This window comes from Ursus arctos, unplaced genomic scaffold (genome assembly GCF_023065955.2).
Source record: "Ursus arctos isolate Adak ecotype North America unplaced genomic scaffold, UrsArc2.0 scaffold_3, whole genome shotgun sequence".
Taxonomy (NCBI): Eukaryota; Metazoa; Chordata; class Mammalia; order Carnivora; family Ursidae; genus Ursus; species Ursus arctos.
Window position 1 is genome coordinate 80,822,943 of NW_026622985.1, and position 22,462 is coordinate 80,845,404.

At 52.6% G+C, this 22,462-nt stretch overlaps 1 protein-coding gene across 1 annotated transcript; it reads left to right on the forward strand.

The window, feature by feature from the left end:
* The first annotated feature begins 1,812 nt into the window (after positions 1–1,812).
* CPA5 (carboxypeptidase A5) lies at positions 1,813–22,083 on the forward strand. Its single transcript, XM_026511131.4, has 11 exons — positions 1,813–2,085; positions 3,273–3,354; positions 4,384–4,518; positions 13,719–13,817; positions 15,016–15,117; positions 16,320–16,421; positions 16,771–16,881; positions 17,325–17,415; positions 20,704–20,903; positions 21,194–21,278; positions 21,767–22,083. Exons 1-11 carry the CDS (start codon positions 1,970–1,972, stop codon positions 21,952–21,954), a joined length of 1,311 nt encoding a protein of 436 aa, XP_026366916.1. The 5' UTR covers positions 1,813–1,969; the 3' UTR covers positions 21,955–22,083.
* Positions 22,084–22,462: the final 379 nt, after the last annotated feature.

The following is a 22,462-nucleotide window of genomic DNA, read 5'->3' on the forward strand; positions in this document are numbered from 1 at the left end:
AAGCACAGCTGTGTGTCTCTGCTTCCCGTCCGGCCATTGGAGGTACTGCTGCAGGGCTGGTGAATTCCCACAGAACTATGCTGTGTAATGTGATAGCCATTAGCCGCATGTGGCTATTTAAATTATTGAAATTAATTAAAATCACATAAAAGAAGAAATTCAATTCCTTAGTCACACTGGCCACATTTCAAATGGCTAGTGGCTATCCTATTGGACAGTGCAGACATAGAACTTTTCCATTATCACAGAAAGTTCTATTGGAAGGGCTGCCATAGAGTTCTCAAGAATTCTGAAGTGCTCTTCTCTCTTTCTCTTTTGCTCCTGCTCTCGATCTTTCTCTCTCTCTCTCTCTCCCCATCCCTAAACCAAAAAGACAGGGATAGTTGTCTTATTATTAGTGACTTAAATGTTGCTTTTGAACAAGAAGATGCTGGGTACTTTTGGTGACTAGCACCGTCCCACTTTTTTTCTTTTGAATTCCCGAGCTGTTGTTTACTAGTACACTCTTTTATTCCTATTTCTACTGAAGCTGACTGTTACTTGGGTGGAAAGCCTAATTGCTTTCTTTTCTAGGTCCTTAAACCCTTTGCTAATGTTTCTGTCTGAGAGTTCCCAAAGCCAGGGTTCTAGGAGAGTTTGGCATGTCTGAGCAGCTGAACCACGAAATAATGGAGTAGGTCCGGCGGGGTGTGGGAGCAGGGCATTCTGTCAATAAAAGAGCTCCCCTCTCCACACACATGGCCAGTTAATTGGCCATTCTGGGAAAGGATGGATGGGGAGGGGGGCTTCTGAGAATCGCCGGTGACAGTTAAGTGGCCTTTTGTTGACGTCCTCTGCTGAACAACTTTGTTGGATTTAGTCTCTGCTTTTCCTCGGCCTCCTGTGGATTTTCTGTTAGATTCATTTACCATTCAGGCATCATCTTTCACTCTCCCCTTCCAATATGACTGCTTTGTGTGCTGGCCTCGGCTTTATTCCCACTCTTCCCAGACCATAAAGGGGGCTGTGTGGGGCTTCGGCAGCACCGAGGAATTGACTCTGCCTTCTGTCGAGAACCATAATGATTGCAGGGACCTTGGTGTCTAGCAGAAAATGCACTACCTGCACCAGCCTAACGGCGACCGGCTGAAGACAGAGGAAAGGGAGTCTTCCCCGAATTCCTTCTCATGCTATCTGTCTATTTCCTTGGTTCCCCTCTCCGTTCCCTTCTGTCCCCCTTCTCCCCGCTGCAACTGGAGTCCTGACCTAAGATGCATCTGTGACTAAGCGTTAATGCTCTGAAATAATAATACATTCTATTTTGCAGGCTTGGCCAAGCCAGTTCACCCAAGTTGTCTCATCTAATACCCTCCCAAACCCCTGTGAGGTAGGGAGGGGAGATATTATTAACCCCATTTTCCTGATGAGTAAACTGAGATTTAGAGAGATTAGGGCAGTTGCCCTCGGTCTTTTAGATGGGAAGTGAGCACGCGGTCTCTGTCTCTAAACCCAGCGTTCTTTCCATGGCGTCCACACCCTTATGTGTAAGGAGGACATGGCCCAAGGGAGTGTGAGTGGATGGGAAGGGAGAAGGAGAGCAAAAGAGAAGTGTTCGATGAGGAGGGAGGAAACGAGTGATTTCCTTGGGCCTCTAGCTGTTCTCATCTTTCTGTGGAGATGGAGGATTTGATGTTCACCAGAGGCTGGCCCAGCAAACCTCCAGGGAGGGAAGAAAGCTAAGAGCCTTGTCTTCCTCTTTCCCTCTTTCCTCTTCCCGGGGAGGCGGGGGGGATTTACCTAGCAGTGGGGAGGGGTGGCTCTAGCTCTCCCTAGGCCCTGCGTGTGAGAGTCACATGCTGGGTCTCCCCAGAGAGAACCTAACGCCCATTCTCAGGCCGGACCTGCCGGCCTTTAGGTGCTGCGTTGTCCTGAGGCCTGGGCCATGCCTGCACGCGAGGAAGGGCCCTGAAGCTCGCCTGAAGTTGGAAGCATGCCGAGCAGCCCTGGAGGGGGCGTGGGCCCTGGCCCGTGCCCTGTGGACAGGTGGACACTTCTGGTCTTCAGCTTTATCCTGGCAGCAGCTTTGGGCCAAATGAATTTCACAGGGTGAGTGCCTGCTCCGTAGTGGGGGCGGGGGGTTGGTGGTCATGGTAGATGTCAAGAACTTGGGGACCAGGTATGTGGGGGGTGGGGTGGGAGGGAGGTGGCTGTCCTACTGGGACCTGGCCAAAGTGGAGGGAGTCGGGACCTCAGTTCCCATTCAGGTCCCTAATTTCCCAGGCCCATGCTCCAGGGACAAACAGCTCTATTATTGTCCCTCCCCGCAGAAGTTCTTAATCTGCGGCCCAGGGGGAAGCTTTCAGGGCTTCCACGAATCCCCTGATTCTTGATTGTATGTAAAGTTGTTGGCATATCTATTTTCCTTTTCTGGGGGGAAGGTTTATAACTTTCCTCTGCTTCTTAAAGAAGTTAGTAACCGCCGGAAGACTGTGTCTCCCCACCCTATGGATGCAGGACTGCCCTCCTGTGAAGGAGGGGCGCTAGTGTCTTACCTCAGGCCCTCTAGGGACTTCTCAGCCTCCCAAAGATCACGCAAGGTGGCTACTCCATGGTGTCTCCATAGCAGTGATTAGAGGGGGGGTTAGAGAGGGGCTTCATCCTCCCTGATATGGGAGCCAGCCAGGGAGGGGGCCGGCACCATCCCAGGCAGCAGAGCCCAGATGTCACAGGCAGGCTGCTGAGTAGCCCCGCCTAGCAGCCCTTTCAGCGGGATGGGAAGGGGCTCAGCTTCCTCCCGTAAGGTAGCGTGAGGCTGACCCCCCTGCCGTGTCCTCAGGCTCTTGAGAGAAGGCCGGAGAGGGCCCAGGGTTTGGACAGACCGCGGCCCCAGGTCCTTGTATGAAGAGCACTTGGGGCCACTGTTGGTCTCCCCTACCCCCTGGATTTGGCCTTTCTCCCCTTTGTTCCTTTTGTTCTCCAGCCCTCCTCCATTCCCCGAGGTTCCTGTCTCGTACTTCTTCCCCCATCTTGGCACTGGGTTCATCAGCAGCTCTGCCAGGCTTTATTTAGTCCCTTAAGCGGTCTGTCCTCGGGCTGGAGCGGGCCCCTACCCCAGCCTTAGGACTCGTGTGCTTCCCAGAGCTACGCGTCCTTCTGCTCAGGGCCCTCTGGCCTCCCAGCCTTCCTGCCAGGTGCCCTTGGCCTGGTGTCTTCTCACTCCACCTCCTCCAAGCAACTCAGCCTTCCAGGAAGCCCTCTCCACAGCTCCCTCTGCCCTCCCTGTGTCTTTCCAGAGACCAGGTTCTTCGAGTCCTGGCTAAAAATGAGAAGCAGCTTTCAGTTCTCAGGGACCTGGAGGGCCTGAAGCCCCAGAAGGTGAGGACTCCTCAGGGCTGAGGAGCACGTTCTGCACTCTCTTATAGTGGCTTGCCCCTCCAGCCCCCCTGCCTGCTCCCCCCACCGCAAGCCTGCCCGCCAGACAGCTCTGCCAAAGAGCACAACACTGTGGAAAATCAAATGTGGCTCCTCTTCAGGAAAGGTTGGGAACACTCGCCCAGAAGGTTGGGTGGCCCTTCTTGGCTTTCTCTTCTGTCCTAGATAGGGGGCTGCTGAACAGACCCTGTCAGGGGCCACCTTGCAAGTGACTGGAATGTCCCGAAGCCACACATAGGTGTCTGGGTGGGATGCCATGCCGAGCGCAGCCTGGACATATCTGTTTCCCAACTGAAATGGCTTAGCTTGGCAAACCTGTGTTTTGTTTGGGTTTGTCCCTGTTGGGCATTGGTTTCCAGGGACATTGTCCTCTGCAAGTATTCCACAATGGAAAACATTTTCTTCAACTGTTAGAATAGAAGGGTTTTGTTGGAGGTCTGTTGAAACAACCAGATATTTCTGGAGGTGGCCTGGAGCTCTCGTCTCTATTTGTTTGAGGACCCCTCTCTCCCAGGACGCACAACACTTTATAACACCTCTCTGTTTTACAAATTGGGACACAGACGTCACTTTTGGATGACATGGGAATCCAGATTGGGTCCCTCACACCCGTCCGGGGCTTGGGGGCAGTGATGCCTCCCTCTTCTGACCAGGGTTCTTGTCCATGTTCATGTCCCATATGATGAGCTGTTTCACTTTTAGCAACTGTGTAAGGCTCTTGGGGTCCAGGTGAAGTTGCAGGGTGTGAGTGATGAGGCTGAGAGATGAAAGTGCTTGGAATTACAGAGGGAAACTCAGTTTGGGGATTTTGTTTGTTGCCCCCGTCTTTCTGCTTGGTCTTAGGGTTTTCATTTGGGAACTGGGGCCCTTTTAACCATGTAAGAGAAGAAGATCACCTGGCTTTCTAAGGTGCCTACGGGTTTGTGAGGACGTGTGATAAACATGTCTGTTTACTTTTCCTTTGTGACCGAGGTGGATTTCTGGCGTAGCCCAGCCAGGCCCAGCCTCCCTGTGGATATGAGAGTTGCTTTCTCGGAACTGAAGGACATCAAAGCTTACCTGGAGTCTCACGGCCTTGCTTACAGCATCATGATAAAGGACATCCAGGTGAGGTCCTGCCCCAGCGCTGCGTCTGGGAGCCCACCTTCCACATGCCTTCCTGGTTTGGGCCTGACACGGAGGAAAACAAGCCAGGGCGAACAGTGGACATCTTGTTTCTAGAGTTCCATCTGCATTCTTGTGGACTGGCTGTGGAAGGAATGAAACCTCACACTTCTCAGAGAATTTTTAAATCTAGGACGGAGTCCACGGTGGGAGGTTCTCCTAGTGTGGTAATGACAGTCACTTGTGGACGAGTCCTCTTGGGGAGGCATTCGCAGCTCACAGCGAAGGGGGAGAGTGGGGAGGAGGGGGCAGGAGGAGGTAGCTCAGGTCTTTCCTAGGCTCGAGGGGAAGGCAGCTCTGGACGGCTCCCTTGGCTTTTCTGACTGTCCCTCCTGTCCTTGCGGTGTCTCAGCCATACAATACCAGAGAGTTCCTTCACTCCAGAGAAGTGGGAAGAGGTGAAAGAAACTAATTGTGGGCCCGCTGTGGTTTCCCTCCCAACGCTGTTACCGCAAGGCTCTCAGTCCTGGGCACCTCTCCCAGGCAGGATGCTCCCAGGGGAATAGCTTTGGGAAAGGTGGCTGCAGACCTGCCCTCAGGTAGGGCAGAGGGAGCCTTCATCGTGGCCATGCCAGTCTCCCCACCCCCACTTGTCAGCGCATCTTACAGTGTCTTTTCTGAACGTCATGACATTTTATTTCCATTGTTCTGTCTTCAAGGATATCCCAGGGAGCCTCCTTCATTAAGCTGTTCTTGTGGGCCCCACGTGCTGGTTAGGCCGCTCTGGCTGCCCCCCTCCGCACGTGCCGTGGGGTGCCTGTTGAATCGTAGCCGCGCTGTGCTACAGCTGATGTCCGAGGGCTCCGAGTGTGGGAACAGTCTCGCGGCGTGCACACACGCCACACCACATGCCAGGGGATAAGCATCAGTTGCATTCCTTTCCCATGCGAGCACAGGGCTGGGCCACTCAGGCCCATTCAGAGCCCTTTATCCCTCATCAGGCACATAAGTGTTTGCTGTTCAGCGTGGAGGGGTGGGCTCTTTCTCTAATGCATCCCCCACAAACCAAAATGGGGAAACCCCCGCAGACAAGACAGGGTACCACATCAAAAGAAATAGCACTCAATTCTCATTTTTAGCCCAAGCCTGAATTTTGAAGTTTGCATTTCCCTGCTTCTGCTGTGCCCTGGAAACCCCGCAGCATTTGGCAAACAGATAGGAAGAGGTCTCTCAAAATTTTCTGTTGATTTCTGCACATCAGGAATGGCCCCAGAGGCACCTCTGAGCCTGCCCGCTGGCTCCTTTGGAGCCGTTGTCCTCATTCGCCTCAGCCTGTCCTCTCCTGTTGTCCCCTGGCCTGGAATCCCTCCGGGGGTGGGGGGGTGGGGGGGGTGACTTTTACTCCCTCTTAGTAAGATGCCCTGGGCTCTCAGCCCTCACCCAGCCAGGCAGGGTTTTCACCAACAACTCTCTCTGTCTGCACTGCATCAAGCTCTCGTTGTCATACTTAAGACCCCATTTTGGCTTAGAGGGAGCTGAGGGGGGAGGCTGCTGTGTTGATTTGATTTGTGGTGACGAGGGGGAGGGTGTCCAGGAGGAGAACAGCTCAGAGGTGCTAACAGGAGGGGAAAGCTTTGCACCACTCAGGTCGTTGGCCTCCAGCCTTATGTTTCGGTTATTGACGCACAGGCCGAATTTCTTCCGAATCTTCTGGACCTTCTCAGCTGCAGTATTTGGCATAGTGTCTCTTGCACGGTGGACCCTCAACTGTCGGAACAATTACTCTATTGGCAGGTCCAGAAAGAACATGCCCAGACAGAGACCTTGCTATTATGTTGGTCTTTGTCTCCAGAGCCCCCTCTCCTGAGCCCCTCCAGGTCCAGGATCATGCCCCTTGCCTATCTTTATACCCTAGCCCCTACCATAGCACCTGCCACTTGGTTGGGGCTTAATAAATGTTAGGTGAATTAATGGAGGCAAGGAAAGGAAAGAAGTGAAGGTGTGTTTGCTGAACAATACCTGGCTGAGAGGGAGAGGGAAAAACCTTGGTGCGGGCTTTCGCTTTGGCCAGCCTTGAGACTGTTGAGGAAGGGAATTGCCCCCCAACCCCTCGCCTCCTCCCCGCCCCAGCTGTGATCAGGGGGCTGCTTGAGGTAGAAGAGGTGGGTGCACTCATCCCACCCACTGACCCAGAGATACCTACTGTGTGCAAGGTGCAGGAAATGCAAAGATAAGAGCTCTAGTCCTGTATCCAGCGGTGCCGGTGTCATGGGGGTGGGGAGCGGAGGGGAGTAAATCTGTGATTACAATGGAGTGGATGAGTGTGCTGATGGAGTGCAGCAGGTTGCTATGGGAGCGAGGACAAGAGGCACTGCGCAGCGAGGCTCTCAGAAGGCAGTAATTACGGTGCGGCTGAAGAGCAGGCGAGGGGGGACCCAGAGGGGAAGGGGGCCCCCGATTGGCGATGAGGCCCGACTAGATCACAAAGAGCGTCCTTTGCTGGGTGAAGAGGTCGAGATTTTATCCCGAAAATCGTGGGGGGAGCCATTGGAGGGCTCTGACATGATCAGCTTTGCATTTAAGAAAAATCCCTCTGACAGTGACAGTGTTGAGTTGGGGACAGGAGCAGGGAGAAACTGACAGGAAGAACGGTGCTGAGGAAATTGCAGTGGGCCAGGCAAGAAATTATCTGATTCCGAGTGAGCGCTATTTGCATTTAATTTTTCTTCACCTCCCCCTTTTTTTCAGCCCTTTGGTTTTGGTGTAGTTTTTTTTTTTTTTTCTCTAGGATGAGTCACCATGGAAAAGCTTCACTTGAGCAATCAGCTCTGTGGATTTTAATGGCTTTTTTCTGATTACAAAATTAATAAATATTCATGTTGGATAATTTGGAAAATAGGGGAAAGCACAAAGGAGAAAACAAAAACCACCCGTGCTCTGAGGATCTAGAGCAAAACACAATTTAGCGTAAATATTGCTTTGCCAACCCCCCCCCCAACCGGATCATTCTCATTAGCATACAAATATAGAGTTATTTCTTTTGCCCTAAAAAAATCCACTCTTGATCCCTTCCCCCCACCTCCAGCTATCACCCCATTTCTCTCCTTCCCCATATAGCAAAACTCCTGGAAATATGGACTATACTTGCCCTCTCCATTGCCAACCATTCACTCCTCACGGCACAAAAACTGTCGTCATCCACAGCTCCTAAGTCCAACTCAGTGATCAAATTTGAGTACCCATTGTTCTTTCACCTTTCAGCACAACTGGTCACTCTCTCCTCTTTTGAAACATGTCCTGTCTTGGCTTCCAGAACACTGCACTCCCTTGGGTTAGCCCATTGTACTGGCTGCTCCTTTGCACATTGTTTTCCTGTTTCCCAGCTCTGTCCTTTGACCTTTCCTCTATCCCTTCGTCCAGGGTCATGGTGTTGAAAACCTTCAGCCCCCTGAAGATTCCCATACTTAGAGCTCCAGCCAGACTCCTACATCCAACCTGAACTCCAGACTCCTATATCCCACCACCACCTCCGCATCACCACCTGCCTGCCTAACGGGCATCTCAGACTTCACTGTTCCCAACTGAGTACCACACCCCCGGCAACGTGCTCCTCCACAGCCTTCTCCATCTCGGGAAACGGCAACGCCATCCTTCTGGTCACTCAGACAAGAAGCCTGGAGTCATCCTTGACTCCTTTCTCACATCCCATAATCAGTTCGTCAGCAAATCCCATCAGCTCTTGCTTTAGAATGTATCTTACCGTTCTGTGCTGCCACCCCGGGCCAGTGTGCTGTCAGCCCCTCACCTGGATTATTCCAGGAGTTTTCTACTGCCCCTCCCAACTCCAGCCTTGTCTCCTTGTTGTGTAGTCTCAAAACAACATTCAGAGGGGTCCTTTAAAATTATTAATATTATATATTATATCCAATTATGTCACTTCTCTGCCTAGAACCCTTAATGGCTTCCCAACTCAGAGTAAAAGCCAAAGTCCTTAAAATGGCTATACGGCGGGGCGCCTGGGTGGCGCAGTCATTGAGTGTCTGCCTTCGGCTCAGGGCGTGATCCCAGCGTTCTAGGATCGAGTCCCACATCAGGCTCCTCTGCTAGGAGCCTGCTTCTTCCTCTCCCACTCCCCTTGCTTGTGTTCCCTCTCTCACTGGCTGTCTCTGTCAAATAAATAAATAAAATCTAAAAAAAAAAAAAAAATGGCTATAGGGTGCCACATGATCTATGCCGCACCCCCACATCACCGACTGCTGCTCTCCCCTTGCTCACTCTGCTCCAGACACCTGGACCTCCTTAATGTTCCTTGAACTTGCTTGACCCATTTCTGCCTCAGGGCCCTTGACTAGTTTTGTACCTCAGGACCTTTGCAGTTCCTGGTCCTTATGATTAGAATGCTGTTTCTGCAGATACCTGCATGACCTATTCCCTTACTGCTTTCAAACCTTATTCACAGATCACTTTTTTATTTTAAATTGTACCCTTCTACATTCCCCAATTCCCTACCTTCTTCCACTGCATCACTTTTCTCCTTGGCACTTACCACCTTCTAATATCCTATCTCATGTATGTAATTATGCTGTTTATTGTCTGTCTCCCCTGCCAGACTGTAAGCTCCATGAAGGCAGGCAGTTTTGTTTCGTTGGCTGCCGTACCCAGTGTGTGCTCAACAAACACTCGTTCACTGAGAAGAAGAGATTAAAAAGTGGCCGTGACGGTGGCTGGGGTGGGGCTGGGCGGCAGCCCTGAAAAGGAGAGGAGGCCAGGCAGGGAGGAGCAGGGGAAGGCAAGGGAGGAAAGGAGCAGTTATGGGCAAGGGCTTGAGAGAGAGGCAGAGTCCGGCTGCTCCAAGGGGGCAGGGAGAGAAGGCCTGGCTCTTCTGTTGGTCCTGGGAGGGGGGCCGTTGCTGACTGACTGTTAGTGGGGGCCATCTGCCATCCAGGTCCTCCAGATACCACTTCTCTCTGGAGGAATCCAGATTTCCTGGTCATGGCTGGTAATGACTGCTCCATCACAGAGTTCTGGAGTCACCCAAGAATTACTATTGCCCTGCCGTCCTCCTCCTGCTCGTCCTCATAGCTGCATGCTAGGCAACGTTTCACACATTTTACATGTATTAACCCTTCTGATTCTCACAAGATCACCTTCAATAATGTGCTCAAGTGTGTGAAAACTGGACCCCCATTTTATGAAGGAACAGAGAGATTAATACTTTGGTAAACCGAGGCACAGAGCAATGAGTGACTTGACCGTCAGCGATGGCGTCAGGATTCAACCCAAGACAGCCCGGCTCCAGGCCCTGTACTCTCTCTGCTCTTGTGCTATCTGCTTTCTCAGCAGTTGCCATTGTCGTTGGTGTGGGTGGACTTGACTTAACTTTGCCTTTTGGGCAGTGGGGCCACCATTCAGCCTTGACCTCTGAGGGGGTCCATTCTGAGAACCATGTGGGCGCGGACTGCCGTTGCTGCCCAGGAAGAGAAGGCCGGGGGCTTATGAGGAGAGGTGACTGCTGTTGTCACAGAGTGGGGGTGGCTGGGGGGGTGGTGAGATGCTCCCCATCCGCTGTCACCCGGAGCCGTGTCCATTTTGCATCTGTGGTTGGAGTTCAGCTGCCGAGCGCCGGTTCCCTTCAGGCGTCAACTTCACCTTTCCGGGGCCTCCCTCGGCCTCCTGCCCTCCTCCATCCTGGAGGTGCTGTTCTCTGCTCAGTGTTCTCGTCCTTCCTTACCCCTGTCATAAATTAATTCACACCAAGGTATTACTTTCCTTGTCAGGTTATGGCTTCCAGGGAGGCAAATGGCTTACTTCTGAGCTGTTTCTTTTTTTCTCTGAGAAGCCTGACAGGGCTGTAATTAGGCTTCCCTGAGCCTGTGGCAAGACTGCATTCTTCGTTCTCCCATCTCCTTCCCTCAGCCCTGTGAAGGGAGCAAACATCTGTGTCGTTTTCAGGCCAGGGTAGATTAGTGTTCTTGGAATTGGGGCCCAGCTGTGAGGGCTGAGCATTCCCAATTTGTAAGCGGGTGTCGTCTCCATTCACAAGCTTGTGAGGGTGTTTGGAAAGTTATTTGCAGTTCGGTGCCGATTTCCCATTTGCCCCCAAGCTGTTCTGTGGAACAAAGAACAGCCTCACGGGAGCTGTGTTCCTGTGGGTGTCCCTGGGGTCTGTGGGAAGAGCTGGGTCCTCTGGTCCTGTCTTCCCAATTTCGCTTCCCTGTCCTCCACGTTCACCCACCGCCTCAGGCCCTCCACCCATTGCCTAGGCAGTCGGATGTATGAACCCTCACTCCTGTGGGGCCAGAGGGGGACTTCCGGTGCACCAACACAGCCTGCTCGCTCCCCCGCAACTGCTCTCCACAGCTGGTCGTGCCGGCCCAGGGTGACGGGCACACATTGGTCATGGGGAGCTGCTGAGATTTCCGTTGGTTTCCTGGGAGAAGACAAGTCTCCTTTGTTAGCGCTTCCCATGGTGGTGCTTGTGCCAGCGAGGATCAAGGCTCGTCCAGCCTTCCCTCACTCCACCAGCAATCCCAGCTTTGCCCAAGTGGGAATGTCCCCGGCCCAGCCAGTTGGGCCAGAAAACGTTGCAATCACCATTGCCTAACATGCAGTCAGTGTTCAAAAAGAAAAGAAAATGAGGCCCAGGCATTGATCTCATCTGATCTTTTAAATCTGTGAACTTGAGGGTTGTGAGCAAGCTGACCGGGGCAGCAGGCGTGGGTGGTCCCCGGGCGGTGGCCTCGTCTGCAGCAGGGATGCTGGTGGTACCTCCCTTCCAGCCCTGGCCCTGAAGATTCCATGGCTGTGCCTTTATTTTAGCCACTAGGGGTTTTTATTTTTGTTTTAGTATTATTTATTCATTTAGAAGATTATATGTATTTTAGTTGCCAAAATGTAAAAATAGAGAAAATTTAAAAGTGGCTTAAAATCATAATCTTTCTATTCTAACAGGCATTGTTTCCATTTTGGTATTTTTTGACATTTTAGTGTCATGTTTTCCCATGTGTGGGGTATTGCTTTTTTTTTTTCATTATTTTAAGACACCTTTTAATTGTAAGAATAGTGTGATGGACTTTTTACCTGTTGTTAACATTTTACACATTCGCCTTCTCTGTATATATACACACATACACATACACACAGATAAGCATACAGGTGACCTTTGAACAGCATGGGTTTGAACTGTGTGGATATCCATGGATTTTTTTTTTTACTTTTTTTTTTTTAAGGTTTTATTTATTTATTTGACAGAGAGAGTGAGACAGCCAGTGAGAGAGGGAACACAAGCAGGGGGAGTGGGAGAGGAAGAAGCAAGCTCCCAGCGGAGGAGCCTGATGTGGGGCTCGATCCCAGGACCCTGGGATCACACCCTGAGCCGAAGGCAGACGCTTAAAGACTGAGCCACCCAGGTGCCCCAATGGATTTTTTTTAAATAAATGCAGTAAAATACTGTAAATGTATTTTCTCTTCCTTATGATTTTCTACTCTTTAAAAGATTTTATTTATTTTGAGAGAGAGAGAACACAAGCAGAGGCGGAGGCAGAGGCAGAGAGAGAGAGTCTTAAGCAGAGTCCATGCTGAGTGTGGAGCCCAACACGGGGCTGTCTCACAACCCTGAGATCATGACCTGAGCCAAAATCAAGAGTTGGATGCTTAACAGACTGAGCCACACAGGCATCCCTCCTTGTGATTTTCTTAATAATATTTTCTTTTCTTTAGCTAGTTTTATTGTGAGAATACAGTGTATAATACATATAACATACAAAATATGTGTTAATTGTCTGTTTATGTTACTGGTAAGATTTCTGGTTAACGAGGCTATCAGTAGTGAAATTTGGGGGGAGTCAAAAGTTATGTGTGGGTTTTCAACTGTGTGGGGGTTGGTGCCCCTGACCCTCTCATTGTTCAAGGGTCAACTGTATATTCCTGTAGATATGTATATCTGTGTGTGTGCATATATATAGCATGTATATTATAAATAATATATGGGTTTATTATTCTTATTAGCCTTTAGTTTTGATAGCTAGCCAGCCTTAAGGAATCCAAGGCTAGGAATAGGATATCTGGGTTCTTACCTCACCTCTGACTCTCGTTGGCTTTGCCGTTGAGTCCCTTCACCTCTCCAATCTGCTTTGTCTCTAAAACATGAATAGTTAATTCCTACCCTGTCATTTGGTCATGTGACCGGATCAACTGAGATAACGAGGATAAGGATGCCTGCCAAACTAAAAGGACGCTCTGGGCTGAAGCAAGGCGTCGTCAAGACTCACAGAGTCCCAGAGCTCAAACTGGGGTGACTTTGGGGGGACATCTTCACCTTGCATGGCAGAGGGGCCCAGGCACTTCCCATCTGCAAGTCAGCGCAGAATCCTGAGATGTCTCTGCCCAATGTAAGGGTATGAGCTTGAGGTGAAGGGCACCTGCCCATCTCACTGAGTCCCAAGCTGGGAAAAGTATCCCAGAACGATGTGGGAGGGCAGCCCAATCCAACTCTATGCCCTCCCTGTGGTCAGTGGGAGTACCGCTTGAGGACTGAGTACCAACTCCAAATGATACCCAAGGGCATTGCTTTTGGCTCACCTATACCTGTGTTTAAGAGGCAGTTAAGCAGGTGAGGAAAAGACTATTGGCACGGTAATCCTGTAATTATTTGGACCCGCTTAGTCCATAGCTGGCTTTCCAGACGGCCTGGACATCAATTATTTAGGCTACTCCCTGTGGGTAGAGTGGATGCTGTGGGTCAGGGGAGCCCTCTGCTCGTCCAGGGGGTCCGGTGTACATGGTTCAGCTTGGGCCTTGACTCAGCAGTGTTCCGAGAGGGCAAAAGCAGTGTGGGCAATAGATCACGAGCACTTCTCTAATACACTTTCATGTCCACCATTACGTTTACCCAATGAGATGGACAAGGCTGGTGTTACTGTCCCAGTGTTCATGCTGATGAAAACTGAGGCCAAGGCTCCGTAGCAAGTTGGTGGCACACTTGGAACACAGCTCTCCGGACTCCTTGCCCTGTGCTCATTTGGGAAATGGCGGCATGAATGCTGGCTTGCCAAGCAGAATCACCTAGTCTCTCTTCCGGTCGTGCAGCTCACACTCACTGCGGCTCCTTCTGCTGTGGCGGTGCTGTGTGTCTACCGCCCACGGGTGAGGCATGGCGGGCCCAGTCCTCCCCTCCCCTTCCAGTGCGTGCACTTGTCTCCTAGGTGCTGCTGGACGAGGAGAGAGAAGCCATGGCAAAGTCCCGGCGGCTGGAGCGCAGCACCAGTAGCTTCAGCTACTCCTCTTACCACACCCTGGAGGAGGTAGGCCGGCCCAGCCCCGCTCCGGGCTCTGCGTCCCTTCGGGCAGAGACTGATGAAAGACCGAGGTCTGTGGGAGTGCGCAGGAGCGCGAGTCCCCAAGCGACACTCGGGGAGTGCGGAGCAGACACTGGGTGAAGGCCTGTCAGGCAGACAGTCGGCTTCAGAGAGGTCCAGAAGCCAGGATTCAGATAGAACTGTGGCTCAGCGTACCGCCCAGGGCAGATATGGGACAGAGTCATGGGTCCACTAGGCAGGACGCTGAGGTAGGGATGCGTCACTGGCCGGGGCGGAGCAGGTGGTGGCGGCTCCGTATCCAGCGCTGTGGCTGGGGAGTCAGGGCTTCCGACCTCTCCACAAGCATTTCTGGTGTCAAGGGGCCCCTGCTTTGGGTACTAGGGTATGGAAGAGGCAGGAAGCCAGGCATGTTGGAGAGCCATTTTGTGGAGTAGAATGGAGTTGCCTCAGTTGGAGAAAATTCTTGAGCACAGTGACAGCCAGTTAGGGCAGGCATGACCAACCGTGACTCATTTATAAAGGAGAACACAGAGACACCCAGTCCAGAAAGAAACTCAAGGCACAGGTCCCACTTTCATGTAGAGGACGTGATGATATTGATATTGGCCACTCTATGACCGTCATTACTCTCCCCGTTTCACATGGCCTGTAGTAGAAGATCCATTTTTTTCCATATATTTGGTAATTCAGTTATGTACATTGAAAGAGGAAGGGGAGGGATTAATATGACCTGTCAGTATTCATTGGTATCAGAGATAAATAACCCTGCCTTCAGAGGGCTTAGAATCTAAAAGGGCCAAGAAGACCCTAACAGCACTTCAGGGTCTGTGGGGTCTGTCAAATGGACTCCATGGGCCAAGAGAACGGAAGCAAGAGAAACTTCCACCCCAAGAGAAGGCAGCCTTGCAGGCTGACCCTGGGGACTGAGGGGGTGAGCGTGAGCATGCACAAAGCTTAACTCTGGGTGTGGTGAGTGGCCTTCAAATCCAGGCCAACTGCAGCTCATTGCCTTAGGCCTGGTGGGTGTCTTTGATTTATACGGTTCTCCATCTGGGTTCTTTTAGATCCTCAAGGGAGGTGGGAAAGCATTCAGGAGGGTGGGATGGGGGAGGGAGAATATCCAGGAAGATGCTGGGGTTTGCCCCTCTCTGCCTAAGGGCCTGATATCCGCCATTCCTTGCAGATATATAGCTGGATTGACAACTTCGTAACTGAGTATTCAGATATTGTTTCAAAAATTCGGATTGGCCACAGCTTTGAAAATCGGTCCATTCTTGTCCTGAAGGTAAAAGCTGGCAGTGTTGACCACTGGACTCTACAGTGAGAGCCTCTGGCATAAGACTGAACTTGGGTAGGGTCATGGCTGCGTGGGAGTTGTAGGGACAGAGAAGATGTGTAAACTCCTGCCCTGAGGTGACCCACAGCTCTGCGGTTGTGGTGTTCAGGGACCCACCCTTGTAGGTATGGGCAGGTGACAGTGTGATGACCTGGCATGTCCTCGGTCAGGAAGTAGGTGGGAGGGTTGCTAAGGGATGGAACTGCAGGGTGGCAGTCGTCATGCTGGTCTTGCTATGTGAATGTGGGGGAGTCGGCCTTCTCCCTGTTCCTCTGGTTGCTTCATCTGTTAAATGGGAAGAGAGGCAAATAGAGGCCTCATTTACAAATGACTGAGGTTGTCAGGCTCAGGCAGCCCCTCAGATAGGCCTGAGTCTGTGGGGAGACCTCCCAGCCCTTCTCAGGGGCCACTGGAAACAGAGTTTGAGCCAAGTGGGCAGCAGTAATGCCCTTGGTCATGAACAAGGCAGGGTAGGGAGGAGGGTGGAGCCCACCTGAAAGCAATTCTTAGTATGTGCCCTAAAGGGTGCTCAGGAGTGTGGACCACACAGGGCCCCTGACATCCGGCATTCAGAGAAGATAAGTGCTGTTGCTCTCAACCACGCCCCAGGGGACTCTTCCAAAGGGCCAAAGTGTCCTCCTTTCCCTTGGGGTGTGACCTCCTCTGTCCCTGACTTGATTTCCCTTGGGGGCTGTCCATGTTCTCTTTAATGTTGTCTACAACCTTGCTATTCCAAGTGTGGTCCTGGCACCTGCAGCAGCACCCCCAGGAGCTTGTCAGAAACCCCCAACCACGGACCCCTCCCCACAGCTACTGACTGAGAGTCTGCGTGTTAGTGAGATGCTGGGGATTCATGTGCCCTTTAAAGTTTGAGAAACACTAGTCTAAGGTACTTTCAAGCCTGGGAAGCTCTGTGCTTCTGGCTGGATCACTCCGCTCCCCACGTGCACATGCCCCCTGCGTCACCAAGGCTCCCACTCGCGTGCACTTCGTGGACTCAGACACAAGTATCTGCGCAGACAGTCCCCTCTTGGGTCCAGAGGGCCGCCCCAGGCAGTGCGGAGACATCTGGGGCTTCCTTCTGGGAGCCTAGGGACAGCCCTGCAGCTGTCTCAGTTCCAACTTGTTTGGGACCTGGTGCTTTTACCCAGTTCAGCACTGGAGGCTCTCAGCGCCGGGCCATCTGGATCGACACTGGAATCCACTCCCGGGAGTGGATCACCCACGCCACCGGCATCTGGACCGCGAAGAAGGTCAGCGCAGACAGTGGGGTGGGGCAGGGCTGGGGCTACTTGACTATTCTGGGTGTCTCCAGTGGCAAATTGATCCGGGGTTTGTTTAAACTTGGGGGCTCTCTCCCCTCCTGTCCTTGGAACAGCTGCCATGTGCTCTGCCCTTCGGCAGCACAGCGCCCACATCCACCCTCTGCCTTCTAATTGTTTAAAATCCAAGCCTTTAGTTCTGCACAAAGAATGTATCTGATGGCCTGATGCCACCCCTGCCTGCAGCCACTGGCTGTGCAAATGCCCTGACCCACCTTAGAAGAGGGCCCAGCAGCGCCTCCCATCTGTCCCCCTGTCCCCACTCTGCCCTTGCTTACAGATTGTCAGTGAATATGGCAAAGACCACACCCTGACAAATATCCTGAATGCCATGGACATCTTCATGGAGATTGTCACCAACCCTGATGGGTTTGCATTCACCCACAGCATGGTGAGGGCATTTGGGAAGGAGAGGGGCTGGGGTCAGGGTCAGCTCTGGGAGGATGCAGGAAAGGTCGCTGTCACCTTGGGAAGCTGCACTGAGGTTCCCTGGGGGTCGGCCCCTCTGGGGCTCCTGGCGGGAAGTCTCACTAAGGCAGGCGGGTGACTCGGGCACTGCAGCTTCGGCTCTGGCCCTTCCATCCCTGCCCTGCTGTCTGGGAAGGCCACTGCTGGCAGCCTGGGCCTGTCCTCGGGGCTCTCCCCACATCCTGACTTTAGCCACAGGCAATCTGCCGTCCTGGCCCATCCTCATGCCAGCCCCATCCTGCCCTAGCGATTCTTTCCTTTTGCCCCTCTCTGTCCCAGCAGACCCGCCTTCCTAGGCCAGGACGTCAGAGGCTCCCCCCCCACCCCGGGAAAAGGGTGAATGTCACCTGTCCTGGGCTTTTTCAGAACCGCCTGTGGCGGAAAAACAAATCCAGCAGACCTGGAATCTTCTGCATTGGTGTGGATCTGAACAGGAACTGGAAGTCAGGCTTTGGAGGTATGGCAGTCTGCTGGACCTGGGGGCGGGGCTGGAGGAGGACTTGGTCCTCAGCACGTCTCCCACGCAGGGTGGTTATGTGGACGCATACCTTGGGAGGCAGTGGAGTTAGCTAATGCAAGTGAGTCATGGCCGGGGACAGGGAAGCACCTGCCTAGGATTGGCCGCGCGAGATGAGAGGTTGCACGTGCGTGGTAAACGTGTGGCTATGCGCAGGCTCCATGGGCAGCACGGGAAACAGCTCCTTGCATGGGGAACTAACTGCAAGGGTCAAATCCTAAATACGGTAGGGGAAGGTACAAGACAGTCTTCAGGCTGTACCTGCAAGAGGTACAAGATGGTCTTGCTGGTAGCTCAAAACTCGGCTTCTGTGCCTCCCAAAATCTTTAGCCCGTCCTTGCAGGGAGTCCACCCAAAGAAAATTCCTCCAAACTTATTTCCTGAGAGCCATGACCTGGAATTTTCCCTTTAGGGTGGCCAGAACAATAGTTTTAGTATAGAATAAGCTGACTTCTTATCATCAACTCTGACTTGAGCCTAGTTTTTATTTTTGACTCTGTTGCTTTGTAATCCTGGGCTGACGGGCTGGTGCATGTCTGCAGGGTCATATTGTTCTAGGCAGAGGTGGGCAGCTTCTTCCCAGGTTCCTTGGTGTTCTTCCCCATTATCTCCCTTACCATTCCAGGGGCATAGGGACTAGATGGGGAAACCGAGGCCCCCAGAAAATCTTGAGACCATTATGTGGACCCTGGGAAGGCAGTAATTTGATGGTTGGAGTGTTGGGTCTAGCTGGGACAGGTTGCACAGGCACAGTCTTCAGGCTCCAAATGTGGCACCCACTCCCCTGGGGTGGGGGAGGGGGTTGGAGTTTGGCTCCGCAGGAGACCATGTCATTGCTGTTGAAAAGCAGATCCACAGATGGGTGGCCAAACCAATGAGACGGAACATTCTAGATCTGCCCATCACTGAAAATCTGGCTGCTTTCAGTTTGTTCTCATGGAAAAATCAGCATCTGAAGCATCCAGAGCGAGGCTCTCAGCCCATGGTGTGGGGGTTGTCTGAGAATCTGGCAGTGTGTGTGTAGCTAGTTTGTGTAAGGGAACACAACCGTGTAAAAATGGGTGTTTTCACCTCCAGATCACCAGACACTTGCCCCAAGTGGGCATCCATGTGGGTCCCTCAGAACCGGCTGAAACGAGTGCCCATGGACCCCAAGATAGACTGGCTAGCAGAAAGACAAATTATCTCTTAAAGAAAATACCTTTTATGTTTTTCACCACAGGGGACAGGAGGGGGGGAAATCAGTATATACACAATATTTTTTAAAAAAATATATGGGAAAATTAAAAAAAAAAAAAAGCCCAGAGGGGATAAAAACCTCCCATAATCCCACTACCCAAAGATTACTGCTTTTAATAATTTACCTTATCCTTCTAGAGATTTCCCCTTGCTACAAATTACATTTTCAGAGAAGGAAAAATAAATAGCTAATGAATCCATTAGCAGGTACTTGTGACACAGGCAGGCTCAGAGGACTTGGACTGTGAGCGTCAGAGAGAGGCAGGCAGCTAATTCCCATTTGGTCCGGGGAAGATTAGTTTATGCTGCTTAGCTCAAACCAGAACTAATGGCCTGAAGTGTTTCTCCATATTTGGGCAAAGCCACCTGGTCGTTGGCAGGGGAACCGCTCTCCATGCGTGGGCTGCAAACGCAGACAAAGCTCTCGGCCTCCCCCGCTCCGCTCATCTGTTGCTGTTTGTCAGTCATCAAGTGGAGCAGGTGCAGAAGCTCCCGGCAGACACAACACACAGGGCCACTGTCCAGCCTGGGGGGCTGCCCCTCACCCTTGCCTCCCGCAGGCACATCCCCAGGCGGGACCCGCAGACTAAGGGGAAATGCGGTCCCCGGTGACAGAGCTGCCTCTGGGCCTGCCTGTGGACAGAAATAGTGTGTGCCTGGGTTGGTGACTCAGGCGGGAAGATTTTGTTTATGGTTTTATCATTGCCTTAATTTAATTGCTGCATAATGAGTCATCTGTAGGCCATCCCTCCCACTCCTGCTGCCCTCACCTGCACTCCCGGGGAGGACTGGTGTGCTGCAAGCCTAGCGCGGCATCTCAACTGCTCCCTGCGCCAGCCCCCCAGCCCTCCAGCTAGCACACTGCCCTTGGGGGTCTAGGGGAGTGCTGTGGCACCCTCAGGAGGCTTCAGAAGTTGGGGTGATCCCTGAACTCGGCCTCAGGCTTGTGTGCAGTCATTTCAGGGAGGAAGAGCGAGAGGAGGGAATTGGGATGGCTCTTTCCAAATGCGTTCCTAACCCCCAAGTCTTGACCAGCCCACAGCCCAGCCCTCCATGACATGGCCCTTGGGGAGGGGAGAAGCCACAAGAAGAGGGTAAGAGGAAGAAAAGAGATGGAGAGCAAAGAATCTGGGAGATGGAAACCAATGAAATTTGTGAAATTTGTGAACGAAATAGAAGCTCAGCTCCTCTCCCCCAACTGAGTCCCCAAGAAGAATTGTCAAAGGCTCATTACATCTGGGCCCCCAGACCAGCCTTGGGCAGCTGTGGGGATCTATTCTCTCTTTTTCTGGCCCCAAGTCCATGTTGCCCCCAGGGCCATGGTTTTGGCGAAGCTTGAGCAGATACGAAGTCTGAGCATTCAGCTGACCCAAGCCTTTGGCGTGGCAGTGGACAGTCAGAGAGAAGGGTCAGCTTCCACTCCTCGGGGAAGCCAGGGTTGGAGACCTAGAGTTTCCTCTGAAGGCAGCCCGCTTTTCTAATGGAACAGGTCAGGACTTAAGTAAAGAACAAGCTGAGGGAGTTCGCTACAAGACCCACAGAGCTGCTGAGTCACGGTGGGAATGCACTCCTCTGATGTAGTGGACTAGGGTGCGCCGCAGTGATAAATACCTACCCAAATCTCAGTGGCTCAACACAGGAGAAGTTTATTTTTCAGGCACACCAAGTCCGAGGTGGGTAGGTGACTCTCCTTGGCAGCTTTCTTCCGACTGACAGAGGGCTCCAGGACGCTTCCTCCACCTAGAGTTTCTTGCTTCCAACCACATAGAAGAGACTGTGGAGAAGTCATACATGCTCTTAACAGCCTCAAACTGGAAGTGACCCATCATTACTGCTCCCATTCTCATTGGTCAGAAGTTGTCACGTGGCCTCAACCAAACTGCAAAGGAGGCTGGGAGATGTAGAGGAATACCTGGATTTTGTGAGCATTAAGTATCTGCCCCAAACCTGGGAATTCGAATCCTCCAGCTGGTTTTATTTTTCTTCCAGGAAATGGTTCTAATAACAACCCCTGCTCAGAGACTTACCGCGGGCCCTCCCCTCAGTCGGAGCCAGAGGTGGCTGCCATCGTGGACTTCATCACCACCCATGGGAACATCAAGGCTCTGATCTCCATTCACAGTTACTCTCAGATGCTCATGTACCCTTACGGCCACTCACTGGAGCCGGTTCCAAACCAGAAGGAGTTGGTGAGATTGGCGGCTTGGGGCTTCGGGAAGGCATCGGGCAGACCCCTGAGGTTCAGGCCCTCACTCTGAAACAAGGGTCTGGACCAGCTGACCCCATGGTAGGGAGGAGGGCGAGAGCTTGTTGTTCTCACATGGAGTCAAGTTCAAAGCCAGAGGGGCTGTGCTCCCTTCCCACGAGAGCCATCTGCACATTCAGCTTCCGGGGCTCCTCAATTCTTGCTTCTCAGCGGCTGGTGAGGGTATGGGAGCGTGGGGAGCCCCAGCCTCTCACCTCGGATGCCGTCTCGCAGTACCGTCTTGCCAAGGACGCGGTGCAGGCCTTGTCTGAGGCCCACGGGATCGAGTACATTTACGGCAGCATCAGCAGCACCCTCTGTGAGTGAGCCTTCCCCTGGCTGCTGCTGTGGGTACCACATCCCCCCGGGGCTGGGCAGGCGCACGCTGTTCGCTGACTGGCACAGCAGCTTGGCCACAGGGCAGCGCGTAGATCTAACTGGGCTGGGTCAGAGCTGATGTCCACATCAGAATAGAGGGCTGAGTGACAGTCCCCAGAAACGGGGAGCTCTTTCTCTGCAGCATGAACTAATGCCCGGCTCCCAGTGTCTGGCTTACTGTGATGTTTCTTGAAGGAGAAGATCTTAAGTGTGGGGGCCTCAAGAATCTCTCTTTTTGCTGGGGCAGAGAATGGGGAGGGCGGGCAGGGTGTGGCCCAGGTTGAGGCTGAGGTCAGGAGGCGTGGTGTTGTGTGGGGTGAGTTGGGGTTTGGACCCCCAGGGCCCACTTTCCACTCAGGATACCTCTGCACCTTAGGACCACACCCTGTTCTTCCTTCTGGGGGCATTTCTTTGCCCGTTTCTATCCAGATGTGGCCAGTGGGATCACTGTGGACTGGGCCTATGACAGTGGCATCAAATACTCGTTCACCTTCGAGCTCCGGGACACAGGGCGCTACGGCTTCCTGCTGCCGGCCTCCCAGATCGTCCCCACGGCCCAGGAGACGTGGCTGGCGCTTCGGACCATCATGGAGCACACCCTGAATCACCCCTACTAGCGACACCACTGAGGGCAGAGCAGGAGCATTCATTCCCTTCCGCGAGGCCTGGAGCTCCTCCTGAAACCCAAGTGATACATCGTCCTCCCCACACCCTTACCCTGACCCCTTAGGAAATAAATAACAAGTTTGAACAGGCTTGGTGGGCTCTGGTGCTATCCACCAGCCCCTTCGGGCTCAGCACTGAGGAGGGGGCAGGGGCAGCTTGAAATGCCTCTTCACTCCTCAGGGATTCAGGAGGGTCAGGGGGCCAGCAGCCCTTATATTTCTTCCTCTTGCAGTGTTCTCCAGGCCCAGGACAGAGAACTCACTCTCTGGAAGCTGCTGACAGACACATTGTCCCCTTGGTGTTTACATTCTGAGATGATCCTGGATGGGACAATGTTTGATCAGAAGGAGTGGGTCTCCAGTGGTGGTAGCTCTGGCACCCCGAGGGAGAGGGGGGTACAAACAGGCAGCTTCCTCCTCTTCCTGCTTTATTTCCCCTGCTGGGGGGAGGGGCACATTT

Excerpts from the sequence above, each read along its gene's own strand:
- CPA5 (XM_026511131.4), top strand. The coding sequence starts at position 1,970 with ATGCCGAGCAGCCCTGGAGGGGGCGTGGGCCCTGGCCCGTGCCCTGTG. Across the intron at positions 16,882-17,324 it reads TTGCATTCACCCACAGCATG|AACCGCCTGTGGCGGAAAAA; the intron begins GTGAGGGCATTT and ends GGGCTTTTTCAG. Across the intron at positions 21,279-21,766 it reads CAGCATCAGCAGCACCCTCT|ATGTGGCCAGTGGGATCACT; the intron begins GTGAGTGAGCCT and ends GTTTCTATCCAG.